The following is a 20,161-nucleotide window of genomic DNA, read 5'->3' as shown; positions in this document are numbered from 1 at the left end:
CCTATGTTGGGAGGCCCAGGGATATCCTAGATGCCAGGGGAGGTAGAGGGGCACCTCGCCGGGAAAGACCAGGCCACACATGCATATGCAAACACAAACGCATACAGGGGTGGGCTTGCACGCATGCACACACACACCACAGTTATAAATACAAGTGGACAAAGTCTGCCCATGGATATCTTAAATGTAGGCCACACACATAAATGTAGGCCACACACATGAAATTACACCGGGGAAGTGAAATGATAGGCTACAATGACTTTGTTCATGATCATGCACTCCGCAAATGACTTGTAACTATAGACAGGTTGATTGTTTAGCAACAAAGCCGAAGCGTGCACAAATATGAGGCGAAACGGACTGGGTTGGCTTAGCTTTTTGATAACATGTAAGCTATACTTCGTCTCTGATGTTTGTTTACTGAAAACACAAATACATTTGTACTTGTCTCTCAAATACATCGTTACAGTTGTTAGCTAGAACCGCCACTGGTGTCGGGGGGAGCGTGTTAGCAAAATGCTATCATATGCAATTAAACCATTTATAAAATGGTCAGCTATATTTGTAATACAGACTAGCTCAAAACTAAGTGATTTTGATAATTGTCTGTTAAATGAAAGTAGAGGTGCTATCTTTATTTGCTCCATAGCTCAGGCGGCTCGAGGCTGTTTGGCTCATCTCAGTCAAGAGGAAGAACTTTGCAGCTGTTTCTGAGTTAATAAACAATGCCATGCTACTGGATGGTAACATTCCAATAAAACCCAGCCCTGAAACAAAACAGAATGAAAATCATTTCTATGTCATATCATAGGAATTTGCACGAAGTGGGCAGTTCAGATTTGTCACTTCAAGCCCAGATATGTCATACTTTGTGCAACATCATGAGAAAAAGTGGATTTCTAGTGGTGTGGGTGTTTAAAGTCCCTCCCTTTACTTTAGAAAAATAACTGTTACGCACACATTAACTGTCGCATGTTGTCTTTTCTATAGGGGATAATCCTGAACATTTTGGAAGAACGACTGTGGCTAATCTTCCTGCGAAGTAGGTCAAAGGGCTATGGCTTCTCTTTTTGCAGAGGATTCATAATAATTCAGGAAATGTTCAAGAATATCTTGAGACCATCATAGTTATCCAACAGTCATGCGGAAACCTATTCTTTCCTCTTAGGGACAGCTTCCTGTGGCTCCACAGTATCTTTGCTCTGCTCTACTTCATCATCACAGTGCTGTGTATGGCCCACCACTCCTCACGCCTGGAGTACAGAGAGGACGAGAAGGTGTGTGTGACTGCTCCTCAAACCTAGCCAAATGTATAATGATTACAGCATGGTTAGGTTACTGTCTCAGAAAACCTGAAAGAGACACCATTTGGTGTCTGTAATTTATTGTTACCATCTTGTCAGGTGGCCAGGACTCTCATGATCACCTGCATCCCCAGAGAGATCTCAGACCCAGGCCTCATCACCAAACACTTCCAGTAATCTTAAATGTTTACTTCCCACTTTCCTTACTCTTTCAAGATACAGCTGATACTAATACAGCTGGTGTGGATAGGTGGTTTAACTCTGTTCCCTTTTCCCTCCACTCTAGTGAGGCCTACCCCAGCTGTACTGTCACTGACCTCCGCTTCTGCTTCAACGTACACAAACTGATGAGGCTGGACTCTGAGAGGTACAGTAACTATGACAATATGGAGAAATTAGTTACTTTTTTGTTTTTTTTGCCTTGTGCAGATTTGAGTTGTTGTGTTTCAGACGGAAGGCGATGAAAGGAAGGCTGTATTTTGCCACTAAGGCCCAGAAGGAGGGGAAGATCATGATTAAGACCCACCCCTGTGCTACCATCTTCTGCTGTGACGTGTGCGGCTTTGAGCAGGTGCTTTTGAAACAGAAATGTTACAGTGAATCTTGGTCATAGTAATTATGTTGCATTGATTGCATTTTGCCACTGGATGGCACTAAAAAACTAATTTAGATTTGAGCAGCAACGTGATTCCTCGTCTGTCTGAATTGAAATACAATAAGGGATACAACAAGACTTGATGAATAATACCAGTATGTAGCTAATCTATATTTTCAACTCTTTGCAGGTGGATGCAGAGCAGTACTACAGTGAGCTAGAGGAGAAACTGACCGATGAGTTTAATGCAGAGAAGCATCGCATCTCGCTCATGAGGCTGGGCATTGCCTTTGTGACCTTTCGGGACGAAAGGATGACTGCTGTGTGAGTAAACTATGACCTCTGACTGACCATGGTAATGTACTGTACTGCAGTTTCCCGCAGTGCCAAATTATATGTTTTACTTTCCCCAAAATTCCTGTTACAGGGTTTGATTGAATATGTTCATGAGTGTGTGTCTGCCTATTTTGCGTGATGACTTTGTGTCTGTGTGTGTTGTTTCTCTCCGCAGTATTGTCAAGGACTATAGCAGGATCCGTTGCCGTCAGAAACCCCAGCAGTCAAGCATCACCACGGTAGTTCAGTCTCACAGGTGGGGTGTAAACTACGCCCCGGCACCAAGCGACATCATCTGGTGAGCGATGTTATCTGAAGCAGATGATGACTAGAAATTCCCTCCCATTGGTTATCGAACTATTTAGTAGCTTTATTTTACCTGATAGGTGAGTTAAAATATACCGTACGGGATTTGAAACTGACGCATATTAACGAGCGGTACCCTGCATTTTTACAGTTCGATTTGTCATTTAGAAGACGCTGTTATCCAGAGCGACTTAGTTGTTGCATTAGCAATTCGTATTACAGTTAGTAGCAAAGAGAGACAACGGCGTATCCCAGTCAGAGTAAGCTCTTTCTTTCCTCAATAAGTTGCTATCAGTAAGGTCCACGCTAGTAACAGGCTTCCAAAGACGTTTGCACAGATTGAGTTCACCGTTTGACGGCTCAAGCATACTGTAAATTGCCTTTGAAAATGAATTGCAGTGCGTTAATCTGTGTTACTTAACTTACTTTTACAAGAGGGCCATTCAACAATATAACCGATTGAATTAGATGGATTTTAGAATGATCGTTGTGTGGGATGTCATAGAACCTGTTTTAAAGTCCATTTGAGATATAAAATAAAGTGATAACCATCAGCCCCTATGAGGTTACATACAGTTGAAGTCAGAAGTTTACATACACTTAGGTTGGAGTCGTTAATACTCATTTTTCAACCACTACACATATTTCTTGTTAACAATCTATAGTTTTGGCAAGTCGGTTAGGACATCTACTTTGTGCATGACACAAGTGATTTTTCCAACAGTGGTTTACAGACAGATTATTTCACTTATAATTCACTGTATCACAATTCCAGTGGGTCAGAAGTTTACATACACTGTGCCTTTAAACAGCTTGGAAAATTCCAGAAAATGATGTCATGGCTTTAGAAGCTTCTGTTAGGCTAATTGACATAATTATTATTATTTTTTATTTCTATTTTACCCATTTTTCTCCCCAATTTCGTGGTATCCAATTGTTTTTAGTAGCTACTATCTTGTCTCATCGCTACAACTCCTGTACGGGCTCGGGAGAGACGAACGTTGAAAGTCATGCGTCCTCCGATACACAACCCAAACAAGCCGCGCTGCTTCTTAACACAGCACGCATCGAACCCGGAAGCCAGCCGAACCAATGTGTCGGAGGAAACACCGTGCACCTGGCAACCTTGGTTAGCGCGCACTGCGACCGGCCCACTGCACCACCCGGGAGGCTTAATTGACATAATTTGTATCTATATCCACAGTAAAACGAGTCCTATATCGACATAACCTTCTAAGGTCTTCGAAAGCCCAGTTAACAAACAGATTACCGACCATTTCGAATCCCACCGTACCTTCTCCGCTATGCAATCTGGTTTCAGAGCTGGTGGGTGCACCTCAGTCACGCTCAAGGTCCTAAATGATATCATAACCGCCATCGATAAGAGCCATTAATGTGCAGCCGATGCATTCATCGACCTGGCCAAGGCTTTCGACTCTGTCATTCACCACATTCTAATTGGCAGACTCAACAGCCTTGGTTTCTCAAATGATTGCCTTGCCTGGTTTACCAACTACTTCTCTGATAGAGTTCAGTGTGTCAAATCGGAAGGCCTGTTGTCCGGACCTCCGGTTAAATTCCCGGGCCGACTCTCTTCACTGTATTCATCAATAATGCCGCTCTTGCTGCTGGGGATTCTCTGATCCACCTCTACGCAGACACCATTCTGTATACATCTGGCCCTTCTTTGGACACTGTGTTAACAAACCTCGAGACGAGCTTCAATGCCATACAACTCTCCTTCCGTGGCCTCCAACTGCTCTTAAATGCAAGTAAAACCAAATGCATGCTCTTGAACCGATCACTGCCCGCACCCGCCCACCGGTCCAGCATCACTACTCTGGACGGTTCTGACTGACAACTACAAATACCTAGGTGTCTGGTTAGACTGTAAACTCTCCTTCCAGACTCACATTAAGCATCTCCAATCCAAAATTAAATCTAGAATTGGCTTCCTATTTCGCAACAAAGCATCCTTCACTCATGCTGCCAAACATACCCTCATAAAACTGACCATCCTACCGATCCTCGACTTCGGCGATGTCATTTACAAAATAGCCTCCAACACTCTACTCAACAAATTGGATGCAGTCTATCACAGTGCCATCCATTTTGTGAGCAAAGCCCCATATACTACCCACCACTGCGACCTGTACGCTCTTTCGTTGGCTGGCCCTCGCTTCATTCTCGTCTCTAAACCACTGGCTCCAGGTCATCTACAAGTCTCTGCTAGGTAAAGCCCCGCCTTATCTCAGCTCACTGGTCACCATAGCAGCACCCACTCGTAGCACATGCTCCAGCAGGTATATCTCACTGGTCACCCCCAAAGCCAATTCCTCTTTTGGCCGCCTTTCCTTCCAGTTCTCTGCTGCCAATGACTGGAACGAACTGCAAAAATCACTGAAGCTGGAGACTCATATCTCCCTCACTAGCTTTAAGCACCAGCTGTCAGAGCAGCTCCCAGATCACTGCACCTGTACATAGCCCATCTGTAAACAGCCCATCCAACTACCTCATCCACATACTGTATTTATTTATCTTGCTCCTTTGCGCTCCAGTATCTCTACTTGCACATTCATCTTCTGCACATCTACCATTCCAGTGTTTAATTGCTATATTGTATTTACTTCGCCACCATGGCCCATTTATTGCCTTAACTCCCTTATCTTACCTCATTTCCATTCACTGTATATAGACTTCTTTTTTCTACTGTATTATTGACTATATGATTTGTTTATTCCATGTGTAACTCTGTTGTATATGTCAAACTGCTATGCTTTATCTTGGACAGGTCACAGTTGCAAATGAGAACTTGTTCTCAACTAGCCTACCTGGTTAAATAAAGGATAAATAAAAAAAACCTGAAAGGCCGCTCAGCAAGGAAAAAGCCACTGCTCTAAAACCGCCATAAAAAAAGCCAGACTACGGTTTGCATCTGCACATGGGGACAAAGATTGTACTCTTTGGAGAAATGTCCTCTGGTCTGATGAAACAAAAATATAACTGTTTGGCCATAATGATCATCGTTATGTTTGGAGGGAAAAGGGGGAGGCTTGCAAGCCGAAGAACACCATTCCAACCATGAAGCATGGGGGTGGCAGCATCATGCTGCTTTGCTGCAGGAGGGATTGATGCACTTCACAAAATAGATGGCATCATGAGGGATGAAAATTATATGGCTATATTGAAGCAACATCTCAAGACATCAGTCAGGAAGTTAGCTTGGTCGCAAATGGGTCTTCTAAATGGACAATGACCCCAAGCTCCAGTTCCAAAGTTGTGCCAAAATGGCTTAAGGACAACAAAGTCAAGGTGTTGGCCATCACAAAGCCCTGACCTCAGTCCTATAGAACATTTGTGGGCAGAACTGAAAAAGCGTGTGTGAGCAAGGAGGCCTACAAACCTGACTCGGTTACCAGCTCTGCCAGGAGGAATGGGCCAAAATTCACCCAATTTATTGTGGGAAGCTTGTGGAAGGCTACCCACAACGTTTGACCCAATTTGAACAATTTAAAGGCAATGCTACCGAATACTAATTGAGTCCATGTGAACTTCTGACCCACTGGGAATGTGATGAAAGAAATAAAAGCTGAAATATATAATTCTCTCTACTATTTTTCTGACATTTCACATTCTTAAAATAAAGTGGTGATCCTAACTGATCTAAGACGGGGAATTTTTACGAGGATTAAATGTCAGGAATTGTGAAAAACTGAGTTTAATTGTATTTGGCTAAGGTGTATGTAAACTTACTACTTCGACTGTATCCCCCATTAGCCAATGAGACAGCCCCGCCAAGCGGTGCTCGCTGTGCTTCATGCCGCATTGGCTGTGTGTGTTTGTGCGGCGGAAGTGCTCCCTGGTGGTGTCACAGGCTCTTGGGTCGACCAGTGATTGACTGACTAACTGACTGTGTTTTCTATCATTACAACGGAGCACTCGAGTGTGCTGTATCCAACCTGTTATCCACTCCAGTGTGGTTTGTTATTCCCTCCCACGTTAAGGGTTGTTTTTGTTGTATTCATACTTTGTGGATATAAACAGTAGTACAGATTAGCAGAGACAGGACGTGGAGAGGTCTGTCATGTCAGCCGTCCATCAGGATAGATCAGTGACCATGTTTTTACCTACGTCTCCAGGGAGAACCTCTCAGTGTGTGGCTCCCGCTGGTGGCTCCGCAGCGTCCTGCTCAACATCCTCCTCTTCCTCATCCTCTTCTTCCTCACCACTCCCGCCATCATCGTCAACACCATGGACAAGTTCAACGTCACCCGGCCTGTGGACAGCCTGAGGGTCAGAGTTAATTCCTGAATTACAGTGCTTGAATGGTTCTAATGAGGTGATGGTGCTGTACAAAAGCAAATAAACTCAGTATTTCCAGAATGAACTATAGCATGATGAACTCATGAGGTTTTGGTTTCTCCCCATAGAGCCCGATCATCACTCAGTTCTTCCCTACTCTATTGCTCTGGGCATTCTCTGTCCTGCTGCCCTTCATAGTCTATTACTCAGCCTTCTTCGAGTCTCACTGGACCAGGTAGAGTATTGCACTGCTTGCAGGCCCCAGCAGATACTGCTCAACCCAAGGCCCACTTCTGTCCCTGAAAAGACAAAACACTGTATTCATATTCCTCAGACCCTCTTCACTTGTTTTTGTCTGTCTTCTCGACACAATTACACACCTCTCACTGTTCTCTCACTGTTGTCTCTCTGTCTCACTGTGTGCTCTGTTTGCCTGCGTTACTTCTCTAGTCAGGTTGTCATAACGATCTTCTGTGGAGATAATGACATGCAAAGTGGTCACGATACACTGAGGAGCAGAATAGCTCTGCATCCTGGAGACAACCTCACACTGCACCTATGAGCACCGTCTCTTTACATAACCACCCACCCATATATTGTGAATGACTTAATGCAAATCAATGTTTACTGTTATTGTGGAAGGCGCTGCTCGTGGTAATGAGCCCACTAAGTTGTTTGCATTTGAAACGGAATCATTAAACATGTGAGATGTTGCTTTTTGAATGTCGCGTGTGAGTGAGTGCGATTGTGTTTGTGTGAGCTTCTGTCATTAGTGTCTCCTGAAAGTATTTCATATTCTAACATGTACTACATGTCCAAAATATGTGTTGTGATGTCCAAAACATGTCCTCTGTTGTGATGTGGTCTTTGTTGTGGTGTCCTCAGATCCAGTGAGAACCAGATCACGATGCACAAGTGCTTTGTACTGTTGGTGTTCATGGTGATCATCCTGCCCTCGCTGGGTCTCTCCAGGTATGAATATAGGAACATACATGCTGACGTGTAACAGACCACTTATTGTTCACTGCTATGATCATTACAGAGATTGCGTATGATCCAGGATCCCGTGCTTCTGCTCTAATGTACCTGTGCTTCTTTCCTCTCCTTTTGCCCTACTCTAGTCTGGATCTGTTCTTCAGGTGGCTGTTTGATGTCAACTTCCTGGAAGACAAGGATGTTAAATTGGAGTAAGTGTAACTGTCCAGGCCTCTACTGCTATGGTACCATCTGCGTAGCTAGCTCTGACAGAACTGCCATGGCAAACACACTTCTAAGATATGTCTCCTCTGTGTACAGGTGTGTGTTCCTGCCTGATAACGGCGCGTTCTTTGTAAACTACGTGATCACGTCCAGCCTGATCGGCACGGCCATGGAGCTGCTGCGTATCCCAGCTCTGATGGTGTATGCTCTGCGTCTCTGTTTGGCCAAGCCCGGGGCCGAGCGCATCCACGTCAAACGGGTGACAGGAGCAGTATTTGACTGTAGTATTTGTGTGCATCTTTGATTTATCAAATAACCTTCTTTTTTTTATCTCCAGAGCCAGGCCTATGAGTTCCAGTTTGGTCTGGAGTACGCCTGGACCATGTGCATCTATGCTGTTAGCATGACTTACAGTATCACCTGTCCCATCATCATGCCCTTTGGTGAGTGCGTGTGTGTGTAGGCTAAAGAAGCACGCTTGTCTTTGCTTCTCACATCCTTCCTTCCTATGTGTGTGTTTTGTGTGTCTCCTTCCTGTGTGTGTGTGTCTCCTTCCTGTGTGTGTGCTCAGTGGAAACCTCTCTCCTGCTACTGTAACCTTGGTCACCTCTGCTGCCAGCCTGGTGCAGACTGTGAAGTGTATGTGCTGTAGTTCCAGACGCTCAGGCACAGCGAGTTGTGAGCCAGACGCCCACTCCACTTCTGTCACTTCTGCCGCTACTCTCCTCTGTTTACTGCCGCTACTCTCCTTTATTTACTGCCGCTACTCTCCTTTATGTACTGCCGCTACTCTCCTTTATTTACTGCCACTACTCTCCTTTGTTTACTGCCGCTACTATCCTTTATTTACTTCCCCTACTCTCCTTTATTTACTGCCGCTACTCTCCTTTATTTGCTGCTGCTACTCTCCTATATTTACTGCCGCTACTCTCCTTTATTTGCTGCTGCTACTCTCCTTTGTTTACTGCTGCTACTCTCCTTTATTTACTGCTGCTACTCTCCTTTGTTTACTGCTGCTACTCTCCTTTATTTGCTGCTGCTACTCCTTTGTTTGCTGCTGCTGCTACTCCTTTGTTTGCTGCTGCTACTCTCCTTTATTTACTGCTGCTACTCTCCTTTATTTACTGCTGCTACTCTCCTTTGTTTACTGCTGCTACTCTCCTTTGTTTACTGCTGCTACTCTCCTTTATTTACTGCTGCTACTCTCCTCTGTTTACTGCTGCTACTCTCCTGTATTTACTGCTGCTACTCTCCTTTATTTACTGCTGCTACTCTCCTTTGTTTACTGCTGCTACTCTCCTTTGTTTACTGCTGCTACTCTCCTTTATTTACTGCTGCTACTCTCCTCTGTTTACTGCTGCTACTCTCCTTTATTTACTGCTGCTACTCTCCTTTATTTACCGCCGCTACTCTCCTTTATTTACTGCTGCTACTCTCCTTTATTTACTGCTTCTACTCTCCTCTATTTACTGTTGCTACTCTCCTCTGTTTACTGCTGCTACTCTCCTCTGTTTACTGCTGCTACTTTCCTTTGTTTACTGCTGCTACTTTCCTTTATTTACTGCTGCTACTTTCCTTTATTTACTGCTGCTACTCTCCTTTGTTTACTGCTGCTACTCTCCTCTGTTTACTGCTGCTACTCTCCTCTGTTTACTGCTGCTACTTTCCTTTGTTTACTGCTGCTACTTTCCTTTGTTTACTGCTGCTACTTTCCTTTTTTTACTGCTGCTACTCTCCTCTGTTTACTGCTGCTACTTTCCTTTGTTTACTGCTGCTACTTTCCTTTGTTTACTTCTGCTACTTTCCTTTGTTTACTGCTGCTACTTTCCTCTGTTTACTGCTGCTACTTTCCTCTGTTTACTGCTGCTACTTTCCTCTGTTTACTGCTGCTACTTTCCTCTGTTTACTGCTGCTACTTTCCTCTGTTTACTGCTGCTACTCTCCTTTGTTTACTGCTGCTACTCTCCTTTATTTACTGCTGCTACTCTCCTCTGTTTACTGCTGCTACTCTCCTTTATTTACTGCTGCTACTCTCCTCTGTTTACTGCTGCTACTCTCCTTTATTTACTGCTGCTACTCTCCTTTATTTACTGCTGCTACTCTCCTTTGTTTACTGCTGCTACTCTCCTTTGTTTACTGCTGCTACTCTCCTTTATTTACTGCTGCTACTCTCCTCTGTTTACTGCTGCTACTCTCCTTTATTTACTGCTGCTACTCTCCTTTATTTACCGCCGCTACTCTCCTTTATTTACTGCTGCTACTCTCCTTTATTTACTGCTTCTACTCTCCTCTATTTACTGTTGCTACTCTCCTCTGTTTACTGCTGCTACTCTCCTCTGTTTACTGCTGCTACTTTCCTTTGTTTACTGCTGCTACTTTCCTTTATTTACTGCTGCTACTTTCCTTTATTTACTGCTGCTACTCTCCTTTGTTTACTGCTGCTACTCTCCTCTGTTTACTGCTGCTACTCTCCTCTGTTTACTGCTGCTACTTTCCTTTGTTTACTGCTGCTACTTTCCTTTGTTTACTGCTGCTACTTTCCTTTTTTTACTGCTGCTACTCTCCTCTGTTTACTGCTGCTACTTTCCTTTGTTTACTGCTGCTACTTTCCTTTGTTTACTGCTGCTACTTTCCTTTGTTTACTGCTGCTACTTTCCTCTGTTTACTGCTGCTACTTTCCTCTGTTTACTGCTGCTACTTTCCTCTGTTTACTGCTGCTACTTTCCTCTGTTTACTGCTGCTACTTTCCTCTGTTTACTGCTGCTACTTTCCTCTGTTTACTGCTGCTACTTTCCTCTGTTTACTGCTGCTACTTTCCTCTGTTTACTGCCGATACTTTCCTCTGTTTACTGCCGCTACTCTCCTTTGTTTACTGCCGCTACTATCCTTTGTTTACTTCCCCTGCTCTCCTTTATTTACTGCCGCTACTCTCCTTTATTTGCTGCTGCTACTCTCCTTTGTTTACTGCTGCTACTCTCCTTTATTTACTGCTGCTACTCTCCTTTGTTTACTGCTGCTACTCTCCTTTATTTGCTGCTGCTACTCCTTTGTTTGCTGCTGCTGCTACTCCTTTGTTTGCTGCTGCTACTCTCCTTTATTTACTGCTGCTACTCTCCTTTGTTTACTGCCGCTACTCTCCTTTATTTACTGCCGCTACTCTCCTTTATTTACTGCCGCTACTCTCCTTTATTTACTGCTGCTACTCTCCTTTATTTACTGCTTCTACTCTCCTCTATTTACTGTTGCTACTCTCCTCTGTTTACTGCTGCTACTTTCCTTTGTTTACTGCTGCTACTTTCCTTTATTTACTGCTGCTACTTTCCTTTATTTACTGCTGCTACTTTCCTTTATTTACTGCTGCTACTCTCCTTTGTTTACTGCTGCTACTCTCCTCTGTTTACTGCTGCTACTCTCCTCTGTTTACTGCTGCTACTTTCCTCTGTTTACTGCTGCTACTTTCCTCTGTTTACTGCTGCTACTCTCCTCTGTTTACTGCTGCTACTCTCCTCTGTTTACTGCTGCTACTTTCCTCTGTTTACTGCTGCTACTCTCCTTTGTTTACTGCTGCTACTCTCCTCTGTTTACTGCTGCTACTTTCCTTTGTTTACTGCTGCTACTCTCCTCTGTTTACTGCTGCTACTCTCCTCTGTTTACTGCTGCTACTCTCCTCTGTTTACTGCTGCTACTTTCCTTTGTTTACTGCTGCTACTTTCCTTTGTTTACTGCTGCTACTTTCCTTTGTTTACTGCTGCTACTTTCCTTTGTTTACTGCTGCTACTTTCCTTTGTTTACTGCTGCTACTTTCCTTTGTTTACTGCTGCTACTCTCCTCTGTTTACTGCTGCTACTCTCCTCTGTTTACTGCTGCTACTCTCCTCTGTTTACTGCTGCTACTTTCCTTTGTTTACTGCTGCTACTCTCCTCTGTTTACTGCTGCTACTCTCCTCTGTTTACTGCTTCTACTCTCCTCTGTTTACTGCCGCTGCTCTCCTCTGTTTACTGCCGCTGCTCTCCTCTGTTTACTGCCGCTACTCTCCTCTGTTTACTGCCGCTACTCTCTTTTGTTTACTGCCGCTACTCTCCTTTGTTTACTGCCGCTACTCTCTTTTGTTTACTGCCGCTACTCTCCTTTGTTTACTGCTGCTACTCTCCTCGGTTTACTGCTGCTACTCTCCTCTGTTTACTGCTGCTACTCTCCTTTATTTACTGCTGCTACTCTCCTTTATTTACTGCCGCTACTCTCCTTTATTTACTGCTGCTACTCTCCTTTATTTACTGCCGCTACTCTCCTTTATTTACTGCCGCTACTCTCCTTTATTTACTGCCGCTACTCTCCTTTATTTACTGCCGCTACTCTCCTTTATTTACTGCCGCTACTCTCCTTTATTTACTGCCGCTACTCTCCTTTATTTACTGCTGCTACTCTCCTTTATTTACTGCTGCTACTCTCCTCTGTTTACTGCTGCTACTTTCCTTTATTTACTGCTGCTACTCTCCTTTGTTTACTGCTGCTACTCTCCTTCGTTTACTGCTGCTACTCTCATTTGTTTACTGCTGCTACTCTCCTTTGTTTACTGCTGCTACTCTCCTCTGTTTACTGCTGCTACTTTCCTTTGTTTACTGCTGCTACTTTCCTTTGTTTACTGCTGCTACTTTCCTTTGTTTACTGCTGCTACTTTCCTTTGTTTACTGCTTCTACTTTCCTTTGTTTACTGCTGCTACGTTCCTTTGTTTACTGCTGCTACTCTCCTCTGTTTACTGCTGCTGCTCTCCTCTGTTTACTGCTGCTACTCTCCTCTGTTTACTGCTGCTACTCTCCTCTGTTTACTGCTGCTACTCTCCTTTGTTTACTGCTGCTACTCACCTTTGTTTACTGCCGCTACTCTCCTTTGTTTACTGCCGCTACTCTCCTTTGTTTACTGCTGCTACTCTCCTCTGTTTACTGCTGCTACTCTCCTCTGTTTACTGCTGCTACTCACCTTTGTTTACTGCCGCTACTCTCCTTTGTTTACTGCCGCTACTCTCCTTTGTTTACTGCTTCTACTCTCCTCTGTTTACTGCTGCTACTTTCCTTTATTTACTGCTGCTACTTTCCTTTATTTACTGCTGCTACTCTCCTTTGTTTACTGCTGCTACTCTCCTTCATTTACTGCTGCTACTCTCATTTGTTTACTGCTGCTACTCTCCTCTGTTTACTGCTGCTACTTTCCTTTGTTTACTGCTGCTACTTTCCTTTGTTTACTGCTGCTACTTTCCTTTGTTTACTGCTGCTACTTTCCTTTGTTTACTGCTGCTACTTTCCTTTGTTTACTGCTGCTACGTTCCTCTGTTTACTGCTGCTACTCTCCTCTGTTTACTGCTGCTACTCTCCTCTGTTTACTGCTGCTACTCTCCTCTGTTTACTGCTGCTACTCTCCTCTGTTTACTGCTGCTACTCTCCTTTGTTTACTGCTGCTACTCACCTTTGTTTACTGCCGCTACTCTCCTTTGTTTACTGCCGCTACTCTCCTTTGTTTACTGCTGCTACTCTCCTCTGTTTACTGCTGCTACTCTCCTCTGTTTACTGCCGCTACTCTCCTTTATTTACTGCCGCTACTCTCCTTTGTTTACTGCCGCTACTCTCCTTTATTTACTGCCGCTACTCTCCAGGCCTTGACACCTGCCTTCCACATTGTACCAGGCCTGGGCCCTGCTGCATGCTGTCTTTAACCTGTTATTCATTCTGTAGCCCAGAGTTGGGGTCAATTCCATCTAAATTCTAGTAAATTCCGAAGTCAGCCGACAGGAATGGGAGTGCAATTGACCTCAACTATGCTTTAGACTGAAGTTAGAACTTTACAATAGGTGATTGGCTGCATATGTCCTCATCAGTCAGCTCGGTGTATGTTTGTCTCTCAGGGCTGCTCTACCTGATCCTGAAACACATGGTGGACCGTTACAACATCTACTATGCCTACGTGCCCACCAACCTCAACCAGCGCATCCACACTGCAGCCATCAGCCAGGTCATCGTGGCGCCCATCCTCTGCATGTTCTGGCTCCTGTTCTTCTCTGTGCTCAGGCTGGGTACTTCCTAGTTCATGTTACCATAGCCTATTAAACAGACCGATACATGTGGGTTACCCACTGTTAGTCAGACATAGCTTAGTGAGTCGTCATATATGGTGATGTGGTCTTGATTGTGGTTCTTCTCTTGTGCTCCAGGCCCAATGCGTCCCATCACCCTCTTCACATTTGTGTCGCTGCTCTCCTGCCTTGTCTTCTCCCTCTTCAGCTTATGCCTTAGGAAACAGCCTGACAAGTCATCAAGCTACCAGGTCAGCGATAGTATGAACAATGGGACATAGTGCTGTACTGGTGTTATTGCTAGCACAGCCTTAGTTTTTGACAAACTCTATGTAATGTAATTTATTAAGCCTAAGTACCTCGACCTTGGGCTATGTCTTTATGAGATGTGGTATTTAAGCATCGGCTGTCGCAGTGCAGCTATGCTCTTTAGATAAATCCTGGCCCTCAATGGCTTAATTATCACTGTCCCAATGTGTTTCAGATGTTTGACCAGATGTCTGCTGACCAGCCAGCAGAAGGGGCCTTCACTGATGCAGAGAGAAGCTCCACCCCCTCCACCACCCCCTCCAATGTACCTGCCTTCATTCACACCACTCTCAATCCCTGTACAATAAGCTCATAACTAGTATATATGTGTGAGTCATTTCAGTTTTAGTAATTAGTAACTTCTTTCTGTGTCTCTCCCCTCAGCTGTTTGTGGCATCTGTGTTGCTGGAGCCGGAGTTAGGCCTGACCCCCATGCCCTCCCCAGCTCACCAGAGCTACGGGACTATGGCCAGCTCCCAGGACAGAGAGGAGCAAGAGGAGGAGGAAGACCAGGTTGAGACTGTCGAGACAGAGCTCCAGGACCCTCCAAACCCCTATTACTCCAGCCCCCTCATGGACAGCCCAGTGGGCTACCAGTGACTCACCCCCCTCCCTAACCTCCATACCGTCTCCTATTTGTAAGAGAGAAAGATGTTTTTTTTAAACCCTTGTTTTACCCTCTTCCACATCCAAGCCCCTCTGACTGTACAATGTTTGTGAGGGACCCTTTTGGATTTTGTGTTTGGAGGTTCTTTGGAACCAAAGGCTGAAATAGGTTCTTCCTCAGCCCAGTGGAGGGGATGTGGGGGCTTCACCTTAAATAAACAATACGGAGGATACTTCAAACAAAAGTGCATCTGTAGTTTTCTGACTACTTCATGTCTCCCTTTTTTCCCCTCTATAAGTGAATGAACTTTACCATACTGTATGTGACCTGACTGGGAGTGACTGTGTAGTGAAGGACACTATCTTTGTGTACCACTGGGAAAGGAGTAGGGATGGATTTCACCAGTTCAGTGGGTTTTAACCCAACGACCCTACTAGACAGAGTGGTCTTGGCTCTGGGGGATCTGGCTCTGGTGGGGTAGAGCTCTGCGAGGCAGGGCCGCGGGTCGGGATCAAGCCATCTGCAGTGGGAGAACAGGACAGACGGAGGGAAGGCAGAGTGAAACTCCGAGCTCTAACACCCTATGGAGGGAAAGGGACAACGGGTCTGATACTATTGCATTTATTGTCAAGGTTCTTGTTTTTGCTCTTCTGTACTGTCAGTTGTATGTGATATTATTGTGCTGAGGGGCGGACTGTGTGTATTGTTTAATAATTTATGTATAGTGCCATCCCTTTCTATTAATGTTTATCAATGACTGTTATTATGAGAACATCATAGTTGTGTTCAGTAGGAGGAAATGGGAGAAAAGATTTCAAAACAGAAAACAAAAAAGAGTACTCTTATTGGACAAGTTCAGGGAGCACCTGAAGTCCTCCATTTTTAGAACATTATCTCCAATGACTTGGGTTTTAAAACGTTGTGCGTAAAGGTCCGGCCGCAAAAAATAGTCTTGAAAAGACACTAGTAGTACCCTATTGCATCATGGTTTCAGTAGTCCAAACCAGTCGTCCGCTCCACTGCATGTTGCGAACGTATACATTGTTATACTCCATGTCCACCCATCGAAGTAAAGACTCGGCTGACCTCACTGTTTGATTCAATCATACAGTAACCGTTGCTAGTTTTGTATTGCGGGTGTTTTGCTGCTCGGGGGAGAGGACGTTTCCATGCCAAACTAAATGGAAACTGATTGAGGTTTGTCATTGTGCTCTCTTGCTGTGCCTTGAAGAAAAACTCACTATGTTGCATGGACTGAACTGAAGAGCAGGGAAAAGTGGGAGACCGATTCAAACAAACACGCATATGTACACATTCTGGCCATAGTTCTATCCAACGCAATTGATAGCTATTATCCTACTCCCTACTTTGTGTGAGCAGCCATCTTCCTGTGTACTGTGTGTCATACAGTTCCTTCAACCAATAGACAAGCAGCAGACCTGGGTTCAATAAAGTACATGCATATAAGTCTTTAGTAAAAGTTGTATTTTCTGTGTTTTGAATATTTTCTAATGTAGCTGAATGTTACTACCTTTTTTTGAAGTATTAGAAAGTATATTATAATAGTTTCCTATTAATAGCCTACTTTTTTGAAATGCTTATTTCCAAATACCTTAATTTCAACAACAACAACAACAAAATGTAACCTACAGGACAAGGTTCTAATGCATGGAGTATTTAAATGCACTTGTCTGTGTATTTGAGGATTTTCAAGTACATGCCAATACTTCCAAATACATTCAAATATTGAACTACTTATTTTCAAGGAAAACACATCGACATACTTGCTTCAAAATATCTTTGAAAGTAATTGAAATAGTCTTTGAACCCAGGTCTGTCGAGCAGTGTGCTCCACAAACCACCGAGCTAATGATGTTGACTCATTATGTGCAGACTATTTGCTGGTCTGATGGGGTTTTTCAATGGAAGCATTTGGATTGTGGCTTAAGGTGCCTTGTTGTCGGTGTCTTTGCCGTTTCTAACTGCTGTATTCTGTGATCATATATTCAAGCTCTTTGTCGATGATATAATGGGATTTGAACGTTGATTCTCTGGTGTCTTTTCCCTTCTTATGATTTGATTATAAGCTGTAGTTACAGTACCAGTCAAAAGTTTGGATACGCCTACTCATTCAAGGGTTTTTCTTTATTTTTACTATTTTCTATATTGTAGAATAATAGTGAAGACATTAAAACTATGGAATCATGTAGTAACCATAAGTGTTAAACAAATTCTTCAAAGTAGCCACCCTTTGCCTTGATGATAGCTTTGCACACTCTTGGCATTCTCTCAACCAGCTTCATGAGGAATGCTTTTCCAACAGTCTTGAAGGAGTTCCCATATATGCTGAGCACTTGTTGGCTGCTTTTCCTTCACTCTGCGGTCCAACTCATCCCAAACCATCTGAATTGGGTTGAGGTCTGGTGATTGTGGAGGCCAGGTCATCTGATGCACAACTCCCATCACTCTCCTTCTTGGTCAAATAGCCCTTACACAAACTGGAGGTATGTTAGGTCATTGTCCTGTTAAAAAAAAAAAATGATAGTCCCACTAAGCGCAAACCAGTGGGTTGGCATATTGCTGCAGAATGCTGTGGTAGCCATGCAGGTTTAATTGTGCCTAAAATTCTAAATAAATCAGTGTCACCAGCAAAGCACCCCCACACCATCACACCACCACCTCCATGCATCACGGTGGGAACCACATGACATCAAGGCAAAGGGTGGCTACTTTGAAGAATCTCAAATATAAAATATATTTGGATTTGTTTAACACTTTTTTTTACTATTTGTGTTATTTCACAGTTCTAATGTCTTCACTATTATTTTACAATGTAGAAAATAGTAAAAAATATAGAAAAACCCTTCTATGAGTAGGTGTGTCCAAACTTTTGACTGGTACTGTATGTTTTGTCATCATTCATATATTGGTTTTTGGTTTTTCCTGAGCCCAAAGGAAGCTACAGAATGTGTATAATAGTACTCCAAAATTCAAACGGTATAATTGTCAACCTAAGAAATGTCCAGTGTACTTTAGTGCAGCCCTGTGAAGGTAGTAATTTTATAGTCATTGAAGTATATTCTTGATATACTCTGTCTTTTTGAAATAGTGTTTGTCAGAAGTGATTTTGAGAAACGGAGGGAATATTATAGGATAAATGTACTGTGTCTCATAAAATCAAAGTTATTTGTTTGATTTGAGGGGGGAATAGAATTGTGTTTTATGAACAAATGTTAAGCATAACAAGAAACCAACCTTTTGGCCACACACAAACTGTGTAGGCCTAGGCTACCATCAAATCAAATGTATTTATATAGCCCTGCGTACATCAGCTGATATCTCAAAGTGCTGTACAGAAACCCAGCCTAAAACCCCAAACAGCAAGCAATGCAGGTGTAGAAGCATGGTGGCTAGGAAAAACTCCCTAGAAAGGCCAAAACCTAGGAAGAAACCTAGAGAGGAACCAGGCTATGTGGGGTGGCCAGTCCTCTTCTGGCTGTGCCGGGTGGAGATTGTAACAGAACATGGCCAAGATGTTCAAATGTTCATAAAGACCAGCATGGTCAAATAATAATAATCACAGGCAGAACAGTTGAAACTGGAGCAGCAGCACGGCCAGGTGGACCGGGGACAGCAAGGAGTCATCATGTCAGGTAGTCCTGAGGCATGGTCCTAGGGCTCAGGTCCTCCGAGAGAGAGAAAGAAAGAGAGAATTAGAGAGAGCATACTTAAATTCACACAGGACACCGGATAGGACATGAGAAGTACTCCAGATATAACAAACTGACAGGGGAACTGAAAGAGGGGAACCGGCCAGGCAGAGACAGCAAGGGCGGTTCGTTGCTCCAGAGCCTTTCCGTTCACCTTCACACTCCTGGACCAGACTACACTCAATCATATGACCCACTGAAGAGATGAGTCTTCAGTAAAGACTTAAAGGTTGAGACCGAGTTTGCGTCTCTCACATGGGTAGGCAGACCATTCCATAAAAATGGAGCTCTATAGGAGAAAGCCCTGCCTCCAGCTGTTTGCTTAGAAATTCTAGGGACAATTAGGAGGCCTGCGTCTTGTGACCGTAGCGTACGTGTAGGTATGTAGGGCAGGACCAAATCAGAGAGATAGGTAGGAGCAAGCCCATGTAATGCTTTGTAGGTTAGCAGTAAAACCTTGAAATCAGCCCTTGCCTTGACAGGAAGCCAGTGTAGGGAGGCTAGCACTGAAGTAATATGATCAAATTTTATGGTTCTAGTCAGGATTCTAGCAGCCGTATTTAGCACTAACTGAAGTTTATTTAGTGCTTTATCCGGGTAGCCGGAAAGTAGAGCATTGCAGTAGTCTAATCTAGAAGTGACAAAAGCATGGATACATTTTTCTGCATCATTTTTGGACAAAGTTTCTGATTTTTGCAATGTTACGTAGATGGAAAAAAGCTGTCCTTGAAACAGTCTTGATATGTTCTTCAAAAGAGAGATCAGGGTCCAGAGTAACGCCGAGGTCCTTCACAGTTTTATTTGAGACGACTGTACAACCATTAAGATTAATTGTCAGATTCAACAGAAGATCTCTTTGTTTCTTGGGACCTAGAACAAGCATCTCTGTTTTGTCCGAGTTTACAAGTAGAAAGTTTGCAGCCATCCACTTCCTTATGTCTGAAACACATGCTTCTAGCGAGGGCAATTTTGGGGCTTTACCATGTTTCATTGAAATGTACAGCTGTGTGTCATCCGCATAGCAGTGAAAGTTAACATTATGTTTTCGAATGACATCCCCAAGAGGTAAAATATATAGTGAAAACAATAGTGGTCCTAAAACGGAACCTTGAGGAACACTGAAATGTACAGTTGATTTGTCAGAGGACAAACCATTCACAGAGACAAACTGATATCTTTCCGACAGATAAGATCTAAACCAGGCCAGAACTTGTCCGTGTAGACCAATTTGGGTTTCCAATCTCTCCAAAAGAATGTGGTGATCGATGGTATCAAAAGCAGCACTAAGGTCTAGGAGCACGAGGACAGATGCAGAGCCTCGGTTTGATGCCATTAAAAGGTAATTTACCACCTTCACATGGGGTCTAAAACCAGACTGAAGCATTTCGTATATATTGTTTGTCTTCAGGAAGGCAGTGAGTTGCTGC

At 43.7% G+C, this 20,161-nt stretch overlaps 1 protein-coding gene across 2 annotated transcripts in view; it reads left to right on the top strand.

Annotated features, from left to right (window-relative positions):
* The window catches only part of LOC139383985 (transmembrane protein 63C), a 73,735-nt gene extending 56,596 nt beyond the window's left edge, over positions 1 to 17,139 (top strand). For both annotated transcript variants that reach the window (XM_071128616.1, XM_071128615.1), the window contains exons 7-23: positions 991 to 1,042; positions 1,169 to 1,277; positions 1,404 to 1,477; positions 1,591 to 1,671; positions 1,755 to 1,875; positions 2,090 to 2,223; positions 2,411 to 2,533; positions 6,681 to 6,834; positions 6,972 to 7,078; positions 7,729 to 7,815; positions 7,965 to 8,030; positions 8,140 to 8,302; positions 8,381 to 8,486; positions 13,941 to 14,108; positions 14,247 to 14,359; positions 14,593 to 14,682; positions 14,802 to 17,139. In XM_071128616.1, the coding sequence (XP_070984717.1) occupies positions 991 to 1,042; positions 1,169 to 1,277; positions 1,404 to 1,477; positions 1,591 to 1,671; positions 1,755 to 1,875; positions 2,090 to 2,223; positions 2,411 to 2,533; positions 6,681 to 6,834; positions 6,972 to 7,078; positions 7,729 to 7,815; positions 7,965 to 8,030; positions 8,140 to 8,302; positions 8,381 to 8,486; positions 13,941 to 14,108; positions 14,247 to 14,359; positions 14,593 to 14,682; positions 14,802 to 15,017 (1,964 nt within the window). In that variant the 3' untranslated portion in view covers positions 15,018 to 17,139. The remainder of the gene's footprint in view (positions 1 to 990; positions 1,043 to 1,168; positions 1,278 to 1,403; positions 1,478 to 1,590; positions 1,672 to 1,754; positions 1,876 to 2,089; positions 2,224 to 2,410; positions 2,534 to 6,680; positions 6,835 to 6,971; positions 7,079 to 7,728; positions 7,816 to 7,964; positions 8,031 to 8,139; positions 8,303 to 8,380; positions 8,487 to 13,940; positions 14,109 to 14,246; positions 14,360 to 14,592; positions 14,683 to 14,801) is intronic.
* The last annotated feature ends 3,022 nt before the right edge of the window (positions 17,140 to 20,161 follow it).

Source organism: Oncorhynchus clarkii, chromosome 25 (genome assembly GCF_045791955.1).
Source record: "Oncorhynchus clarkii lewisi isolate Uvic-CL-2024 chromosome 25, UVic_Ocla_1.0, whole genome shotgun sequence".
In the NCBI taxonomy this organism is placed as follows: domain Eukaryota; kingdom Metazoa; phylum Chordata; class Actinopteri; order Salmoniformes; family Salmonidae; genus Oncorhynchus; species Oncorhynchus clarkii.
The sequence above is the reverse complement of the archived record's forward strand: the minus strand, read 5'-3'. Positions and strand labels throughout refer to the sequence as shown.